General features: G+C 47.1%; 1 protein-coding gene across 1 annotated transcript; it reads right to left on the reverse strand.

Moving 5' to 3' along the window:
• Window positions 1-1,171: 1,171 nt before the first annotated feature.
• On the reverse strand, window positions 1,172-8,869 carry LOC141273053 (uncharacterized). The gene is made up of 6 exons (XM_073684387.1): window positions 8,722-8,869; window positions 6,844-7,462; window positions 6,256-6,372; window positions 5,966-6,136; window positions 4,686-4,797; window positions 1,172-3,007 (listed from the first exon to the last, which is right to left on the reverse strand). The coding sequence occupies exons 2-6, from the start codon at window positions 7,393-7,395 to the stop codon at window positions 1,860-1,862; spliced, it is 2,100 nt and encodes a 699-aa protein (XP_073540488.1). The 5' UTR covers window positions 7,396-7,462; window positions 8,722-8,869; the 3' UTR covers window positions 1,172-1,859.
• Window positions 8,870-9,354: the final 485 nt, after the last annotated feature.

A 9,354-nucleotide genomic window follows, 5' to 3' on the forward strand; every position in this document is an offset into this window, starting at 1 on the left:
TTATAGACTGCTCATGTCTTTGTCAGTGGGCAAACTTACAAAAACAGCACGGGATCAAATACTTATTTCCCCCACTGTGTATGTGTATATACATATTCAGAACAGGACATACTGAGCCATAGAACTGGACATAGAAAATCAGGCTCAGCCAGGGCCCGTAAGAACAAGAAATAGAAGGAATGTGCACACAACCTCTTTAAACTTCCAAATTACCTTTCCCTGTCTACTCTGACTTTGTCTACTTTTTTTTTTTTTTATACTTCCAATGAATATTGGTTTGAGAATCCCAACTGAATTCTCTAATAGATCATCATCAAGGAGTAGGGGGCTGCTGTCACTTACATAGCTTTTCTTCCTAAAACAAAGCATCATGGGGCCAGCGTTGTGGTAACTGGCCTCAGTTGCTTCCCTGCCCTGAAACAGCCTTTTCAGAGGTCAATCTATTGCTTTTTTTACTGCAGTTTTCGTTTTGTCACATGGTAAGTGCATTCTTGTTAGTCACCTGATGCACAGTAAAGGGAACTAGCGAGCCAGCGATGGAGCGCTGCAAGCAGAGAGACCATACTGAGTCTGCATCAAAACAACTGGCGCACGCGCAGTAGAAAAGGTACTGTCCGCCCTCTGAAGAGGATGTGCCTGATAACATCCCGTTTCAGGCAGGGCTGTGGAGTCGGAATCGGTATAAAATGGACCGACTCCAACTCCTAAAATATATAATAAATTGGGTACAGTAGTTCAATGCAGTTTGTGGGGATTATTTTTTTCATAAGAATTTAGGAAAGTTATGAAATGTCCTATAAATGTCTGTCCTATTCCTGATCTAAGGGTCTAGACTTTTAGCTGAGATGAATCTGTGCTACAGTAACACTTAAACATGAGCCATGTATGAGGGAGTCGGAGTCTGTGTCATGGAAATTGAGGAGTCGGAGTTGGAGGTTTGGCTTACAGACTCCACAGCCCTGGTTTCAGAGCAGGGAAAGCAACTGTGGGGAGTGAGGGAATTTGTAAAAGTGGTTGGATTAGTAATAAAAATAGGTATGAAATTCACTTCGTGTCAGATCACCCCTTTAATACTACTCCTTTGTGTGCCCCACCCACTGACCAACATTTTCAGGTCCTTTGACTTTTAAATTAAGACAACACACTTATTTTCTCAGCGGGGTACTGAGGATATGTTCATACATGTTTAATTATCAGGAGTTATTAATTACAGAACAAGCACCGACACACAACAAAAAAAGAAAAAAAAAATATGGTTATAAAACAGTCTTTTAATAAAGACAATGTTATTTTCAATATGAAAAAAATTACCTGAAGTCGTGCAAAAAGAAAAACCTGAAATGTGTAACTTAGGTACAACTGCCATCACAAATTGTAGTCCGTGCAAATAAAAAAATAGCTATTCTTTGCATTCATTATTACATGAAATCATCCAAGCTTATATGTAAAACGGAAAAAAAAAAAAAAGAATTTCCACTGTTTTTGCAAGGAAATGAGCCTATTTTTCGGCAAATTGTTTCATATTATCAGACAAATATAATATTGGCAAAATACATCTTGGTTGGAAGGACTAACGCTAATACTCAAGACTTTGGCTCAGGAACAACTAAGTTACCAAGAAAGACCAACCAACACAAAAGGAGGGTTTGGTCAAGACCATCACTTGTCAGCAAGGGAATTGTCTCACAGGTAATACACACATGCTAAGGTTCATAAAGTTACAAAAAAACTCCACGAACAACTGAAAGACAAGGAAAAGCAAGATCTTGCCTCTTGCGCAAATTTTAAGAAAAATGGCTTCCTCCATGGAAGAATCTTCAAGTGTCACCACTTGGTATAAGTGGTCATCTTCGAACGTCTCACAAGACTGGCTTTATATATATAAAATCACCCACGTTTCGGGCACCTAAGGGACTTCTCTCCATGTGTATGGCCTGATGGACAATCAGATTACTATTTCGAGTGAAACATTTGCCACAGACAGGGCAAGAGTATGGTTTCTCTCCTGTATGGCCCGTCAGATGATTTAGAAGGCTAGGTTTGTTAGAAAATAGCTTCCCACACTCTGAACACGTCAACCTCTCTCTTCTGTGATTCCTCCGATGATTGGCAAAATCGGACCGGCGGACAAAAACTTCCGAACACTCCGAGCACTTGTAATCTTTCTTCACCTGTAAGGCAGAACCTTCCTCGCCAGCCGCTGCTTCATCTGTCCCCGAAGACGTCTTAGCTTGTGGACGATCTTTGGAGATGTGAGTCTCAGTACTTGTTGCAACCTCCTCTTCATCTGAACCTGAACCCTCTTCAATTGGTGCAAAACTGTATTTTGTCTGTGCGTGTTTAATGAGGGCAGAGACGTCGGTGTCAAAGCTACTTCCTTCATCAAAACTTAAAAAGTCGTTCTGCAGGTGGTTACCCCCATACATCGTGGAAGCAGGATCTGAATGAGTTGATGGATACTGCTTTGGATGATCAGGCTCAGATGCAGTGGCTTCCTCACATGAATCAGTTTCCTCGTCAGAGTCATAAGCTGTATACCGTCTACAGGCAGTGGGCCTGTAGTCATCCGTGTCTGCAAAGCTCCCTTCTTCATCTGAAATAGTCTCATTCTTAATCTGAAAGCATGTGTAATGGATCTGATCAGGGGATGTACAATCAGTATCCGTGATGTTCACATCTTCATACGGGACAGGTTCCTCCTTAATCCGGACAGACGTATACTGTATATGACCTGTGCTTGAGGGTTCATCATGGTCACGACCTCCATCACTTGTGCTTGACTCAAGTTTAAAATGAGCAGATGGATGTTGCTCCGTGGGATTGCCAGAGGTATAAAACTCAGAATCTGTGATGTTTCCATCTTCACTTGAGCCTGGTTCTTCTTTAATACAGACAGATGTACCCATTGTATCTTCTGAAAGGACAGAAGAAGCTCTACTTTCTTCTTGTGAAGATTCCTCTTTAACAATAGTTGCTTTATAGTGTGGCAGTTTTTTTACAACTGGACCTGAATAGAATTAAAAACAGTAACATTAGATAGAAAAGGGTTGTCCTGTTATAAGAAGTCATCACCTATCCACAGAATCATATTTATCATGTTAGGGGAGGGCTCCAACAGCTGGGACTTGAGCAGATCAGCAGAACAGGGGCACTTTTATCTCTGTTGCAATGGAGTGGCAGTGTGAACGCGCGATTCTTTCTCTATGGGGCTGAGGAGCGCTGTACGTGGCTTTTTCCGGCTGCACCATAGAACATGAATGGATAAGTGGTCAGTTATCTGACCTGCTGTGCCATTTTGTAATGGATGTTATTTTTTTTATTATTTATTTTTAAAGCCCCATTGATCCCAAGGTGCTGTACATGTGAAAAGGGGTTTACATACAAAATACAAATATAAATTGCAATGAACAAACTAAGTGTGACAAACTGGTACAGAGGGGAACTGGCCTTGTGGGCTTACAATCTACAGGGAAATGGGCAAAAAGACAGTATCCCTGAGGGGCATACCACCTTGAAGATTCCAAATGTGGGAGACAATCAGACATGTTGGGGCACTTAAATAGAAAGGATGGGATATGCTCGAGAGAAGTCTTGGAGGCGATTTGGGGAGGAACGCACTAGCACAAAGGAGAAAAGGAGGTCTTGTGACGGCTGCAGATTAACCTGGGAAGGTATCCATAGATTAGTTGGAGATGGAGATAATGAGGGCTTGCACTATCATTTTAGTAGGTTCAGGAGTTGAGGAAAGGAAAAATTCTGGAAATATATTTTTGTGTTGGAGGTGGTGAGGGCTTGGATATGTGATTTGAAGGAAAGAGCAGCGTCAAGGGTTACACCACGCCAGGAGACTGGTGAAGTTTCCACAATCAATGATGGTTTGGGGAGCCATGTCATCTGCTGGTGTAGGTCCACTGTGTTTTATCAAGACCAAAGTCAGCGCAGCCGTCTACCAGGAAATTTTAGAGCACTTCATGCTTCCCTCTGCCGACAAGCTTTTTGGAGATGGAAATTTCATTCTCCAGCAGGACTTGGCACCTGTTCACACTGCCAAAAGTAGCAATACCTGGTTTAAAAAGAACAGTATTACTGTGCTTGATTGGCCAGAAAACTCACCTGACCTTAACCCCATAGAGAATCTATGTGGTATTGTCAAGAGGAAGATGAGAGACACCAGACCCAATAATGCAGACGAACTGAAGGCTGCTATCAAAGCAACCTGGGCTTCCATAACACCTCAGCAGTGCCACAGGCTGATCGCCTCCATGCCACGCCGCATTGATGCAGTAATTGATGCAAAAGGAGCCCCGACCAAGTATTGAGGGCATTTACTGAACATACATTTCAGTAGGCCAACATTTCGGATTTTAAAAACACTTTTCAATCTGTTGTTATAAAGTATTCTAATTTACTGAGATAATGACTTTTGTGTTTTCATTGGCTGTAAGCCATAATCATCAACATTAACAGAAATAAACACTTGAAATAGATCACTCTGTTTGTAATGACTCTATATAATATACGAGTTTCACTTTTTGTATTGAAGAACTGAAATAAATTAACTTTTTGATGATATTCTAATTTAGTGAGATGCACCTGTAGATGACAATTTGTTTTCACTGCACAACCCCTTTATTTGCATATTGTTCCCGCATTTATAAGCCAGTCCTACATGGTGAATCTCTTACCTGGAGATGGAACCCTGTGGTTACTTGCCACCATGTCTTCCTTGCATCTTTCAGCAATTTCCACCTTATCCACACCGAAAGAGATAGAAGCGTCTTTATGTTTTTTTGGCTCCTAACACAAAAAGGTATAGTCAGTTAATCAATATGCTTACACTAAACTTTATGACCTTTACTTTCATGACCTTGGGATTTTCCGTTTTTGTGCTTTCGTGTTTTGCTCCTCTTCCTCCCAGAGCAAGAACTTTTTATTTTTCCGTCAATATAGCCATATAAGGGCTTGCTTTTTTGCAGGATGAGTTGTAATTTTTAATGGCACCATTGATTTTACCATATAGTGTACTGGAAAACGGGAAGAAAATTACAAGTCCGGTGAAATTGTGAAGAAAGTGCAATTGCACAATTGATTTTGCTTTTATATGAAGATATATAGAACTCACCTGTTAATATGATTTCCCAGGTCAGTAGGAGTACGCAGATACGAAACAAGTACAGGTTTTTTTTTTTTTTAAGTGGTGAATTTCTTTTCTCAAAATTTGTAATAAAAAAAAAAAACTTTGCTTATGTTTCCGAGACCAGTAGCGTTTTCATTTTTTGAAATCTGGGGCAGAGTGATGGCTTATTTTTCGTGTGCCAAGCTGACTTTTATTGATACTATTTTGGGGTACATACGATGTTTTGATCGCCTCTTATTGCAATGTTGTGGCGGCCAAAAAAAAACAAAACCGTAACTCTGCCATTTTGATTTTTTTTCTCGCTCCATCGTTTACCAATCGGATTAACTGTTTCTATATTTTGGTGTTTTTTTATTTTTATACACAATTTTTATTGACTTCAGTAGTCCCCTTAGGAGACTTGAAGCCATGATTGTCTGATCGCTTGTGCTATATATAGCAGGGCTTCGGCACTGCTATGTATAGCAAAAATCACGATCTACTATGAATGCCAGCTACGAGCCGGCGTTCACAGTAGATTCACAATGACAGGCATTGGGTTCTTCTGCAGACCGCCGGCGGTTGTGACAACCCATCAGTGCCCTGAAATCACATGATAGGGGCGGGATTTGTAACGTGCTTCCGGCTGGCGCATTTTAAATTCTGCTGTCAGTAATTGACAGCGGGATTTCACAGGTTAACAGCACCACTTCACCCACAGCGGTTAAAGGCACTTGTTGGCGGATTAACTCAGTGCGGAGGAAAGATGTGGGAGTCTTTTACGTAAATATACAAAGGTCATAAAGGGGTTAAGGTCATGCACATCCCACAATTCCCAGTGGTTCCCACCTCTCCAGTGAGCTGCTGAACGATGCGGAAAGTTAATGCCAGTATCTTCTGCTCATTACAAGGTGAAGACCCTATGACAGGGCTCTGGGTCCTGCTCCAGCCTCCTGAGACCTGTGGAGCGTTGAGGGGAGCAGCTCTCTCACCTGATGTTTTCTTCACAACGACACAGTCCTATAAAACGAGAAAATTCTAATAAAAAACAGCTCACTGAGGGAAGCCAGACCTCCCAAATATATATCTGAACATCTTACTCATTCTCCACTATGCAATACCACCTTGAGAAGCCTCACCTCTCCAGTCAGCAGGCACATAATCTCCAGGGTGAGATTGAATATATTTTCGGAAATCTTGCTCCAGTCTCCGGTGTTTTCTCGCGCTGGTGGTCGCTCTTCAGAATCTTGTGTTCCCTACAGGTGAACATATATCATGGTATTACATACAATGCATGTAAAGAGAGTAGGTTGACGTCTGTGATATGAGGTGCTGGTGGTCCGGGCTGTACAATCCCAGAAGCATATAAGGAGAAATTCACCGCACACGCTTTGCTTCAAGAACGCAAACACTTATTTATGCAGACGTGTAGTAGACACGACATGGACACAAGGTGCAGGGAGAAATGCGACAATGATAATACGTTTCGACCCCTCCGGGGTCTTGTTCACGATGTCACTGGATGCAGACGAGACAGACTTAGGTGCAGGAGCACCTCTACTCCATACTGCACCCAGTAAGGTGATGAGTGAGGAAAATGGTTACACCGCCAGGTGTCCGTATACAAAAGGATGGACAGCAGTCAGATATATAATACTTATAGGAAATGCTTCCATTTTCGGGTGCTGGCCTATCAGAAACATACTCCACTAACTCTGGCCACTCACCGAGTCACCATGACAACGCAGCAGAGGGCTGAGGTCCACAACATGCGGGCGGACGCGCTGACGTCGTATAAAGGGATCCACATGAACTCTCTTACATGGCGGCTTCACCCACTGCTCGCAGTCCACTGGCGGAGAGACACCTTGGAACATTGAAGGAAAGGCATCTCTTTTCAGAGTCTTGCGGAGGCCTCCGGGTACGTAACAATCTTCTGTGAAATGTTTGGAGCAGATCCTGTAGCGGTCGCCTCTTTTGGCCTCCAGGATCCTTTCAGCGGTGCTGTGAATGTCCCCGATCTCCTGCCCACTCTGCTGGATGCAAAGCAGCCACGATCTGATCTTATCCAGGCGATTCGGAAATACGTGAAAGATGATGTTAGGTGACAACTTCTTCCTGCCGGATGAGGAGCATCGCTGGATGAAGCATCGTGGCATTTTACTCCTGCAGGGAGAGGGCAGCACAATGTTACGCCTGCTGACGGAAGGAACAGGATGGCGGTCACCACCCGGCAGCACCACTGAGCCTCTGACTGCCAGCTCCGGAGACTTCTTCATCTGATGAGGGCGAAGATGTGGAGGGTTGTCAGCTTCTCAATAGGAGGATGAGAGTGGCTCTGAGGACCTGCGGGGAGAAGGCACAAAGGGATCACTGAGGAAGCTGAACAGCAGGGTGAAACGTCCAGCCATAGAAACAGACCCCGACAGGTAAAGGTGGCCCTCCACCACCAAGAGGACTCCGCACAAATGATGGAGACACAGAGGGAGGCTTAAAGGGAGCAAAAACACCCCCAGCCCCACAAAAGAAAAAAGTATGTAGGTGGACACCTCCATATGTCAGATCCGCACAGCGCCAGCGCCCTGCGGCCCGTCGGATCCGCACAGCACCCTGCCGGATCCGCACAGCGGCCTGCGCCCTGCCGGATCCGCACAGCGCCCTGCCGGATCCGCACAGCGCCCTGCCGGATCCGCACAGCGCCCTGCCGGATCCGCACAGCGCCCTGCCGGATCCGCACAGCGCCCTGCGGCCCTGCCGGATCCGCACAGCGCCCTGCGGCCCTGCCGGATCCGCACAGCGCCCTGCGGCCCTGCCGGATCCGCACAGCGCCCTGCGGCCCTGCCGGATCCGCACAGCGCCCTGCCGGATCCGCACAGCACCCTGCGGCCCTGCCGGATCCGCACAGCGCCCTGCCGGATCCGCACAGCGCCCTGCGGCCCTGCCGGATCCGCACAGCGCCCGGCGGCCCTGCCGGATCCGCACAGCGCCCGGCGGCCCTGCCGGATCCGCACAGCGCCCGGCGGCCCTGCCGGATCCGCACAGCGCCCGGCGGCCCTGCCGGATCCGCACAGCGCCCTGCCGGATCCGCACAGCGCCCTGCGGCCCTGCCGGATCCGCACAGCGCCCTGCCGGATCCGCACAGCGCCCTGCGGCCCTGCCGGATCCGCACAGCGCCCTGCGGCCCTGCCGGATCCGCACAGCGCCCTGCCGGATCCGCACAGCGCCCTGCCGGATCCGCACAGCGCCCTGCCGGATCCGCACAGCGCCCTGCGGCCCTGCCGGATCCGCACAACGCCATGCGGCCCGTTGGATCCGCACAGCGCCAGCGCCCTGTGGCGCGTTGGATCCGCACAGCGCCAATGCCCTGCGGCCCGTCAGATTTGCAAAGAACTACATCCTGAGGCAAATCAGTTCTGCAGAGCATTACACCCTGCAGCTCGTTAGATCTGCAGGGCATTACACCCCTCTGACCTCCAGATCGCTATACCTGCTGTACTGACTCCTCATCAGATGTAGGGTATTGCTTCTAGTCTCTTCCACGCCTTACCTAGCCCCCAGCTGCAGAGCATTACTTCCCTGCCTCAGCCCCGCTGCTCGGTACTTACACTTTCCTTCTCAGGCCCGCGGACAACGTCGATCCCGGTTACTCCGCCTTCTTCGTCACTTTCACCGGAATTCCGGGGCAAGCAGTCGCCGCAGTCAATCACGTGTATTGCACCCAGCCAATCAGCTGCCGCGCCCGGATTACTGCCCTGTCAGTTGTCACGTGTCATTGGGGGAGGAGCCTGTGGCCTATTGTGTCCAGACTAAGCACATAGAGACGAGCTTTGAGGGACAGACGGGACTCGGAGGTCTTGGCGTTTCAGTCACGACAACCCCAGTGTGACCTCCTCAGACGGCCGCTTTGTCAGACAGTGCTCCCACTAGCGGTCACATAAGGCCTGTTCACATTTGACCGGGATTTCAGTGGGAATTCCATCCTGAGATGAACATTTTGGGCCCTATTCATTATTGTTTCTCCCGTTACTGAACGGTTTTGCCTGTTTTTCATTTGCCCCTGGTCTTGCACCTTTTTTATCTGTATTTTCTGTTTGCTAGTTATGGTTGACCTGAAACTGCAGCAGTTCAGAGAAAAATCCTACGTTATTAGGCGCCAGGGACCGAGCAGCGCTGTAGACTAGCCGTACAGGCGGGTCCCTGGGGGCTGCTCCCCGGGGGGCTGCCCTGAAATGACAGGT

This window comes from Phyllobates terribilis, unplaced genomic scaffold, assembly GCF_046119375.1.
Source record: "Phyllobates terribilis strain yellow unplaced genomic scaffold, ASM4611937v1 Scaffold_5__5_contigs__length_657084704, whole genome shotgun sequence".
Taxonomy (NCBI): domain Eukaryota; kingdom Metazoa; phylum Chordata; class Amphibia; order Anura; family Dendrobatidae; genus Phyllobates; species Phyllobates terribilis.

Bases quoted from the DNA above. Each gene is read 5' to 3' on its own strand.
- LOC141273053 (XM_073684387.1), bottom strand. From the start codon at position 7,395: ATGAAGAAGTCTCCGGAGCTGGCAGTCAGAGGCTCAGTGGTGCTGCCG. The intron at 6,137-6,255 runs GTGAGGCTTCTC...CTCGTTTTATAG, and splicing joins TGTGCCTGCTGACTGGAGAG to GACTGTGTCGTTGTGAAGAA. The intron at 3,008-4,685 runs GTAAGAGATTCA...AATTCTATTCAG, and splicing joins CCACAGGGTTCCATCTCCAG to GTCCAGTTGTAAAAAAACTG.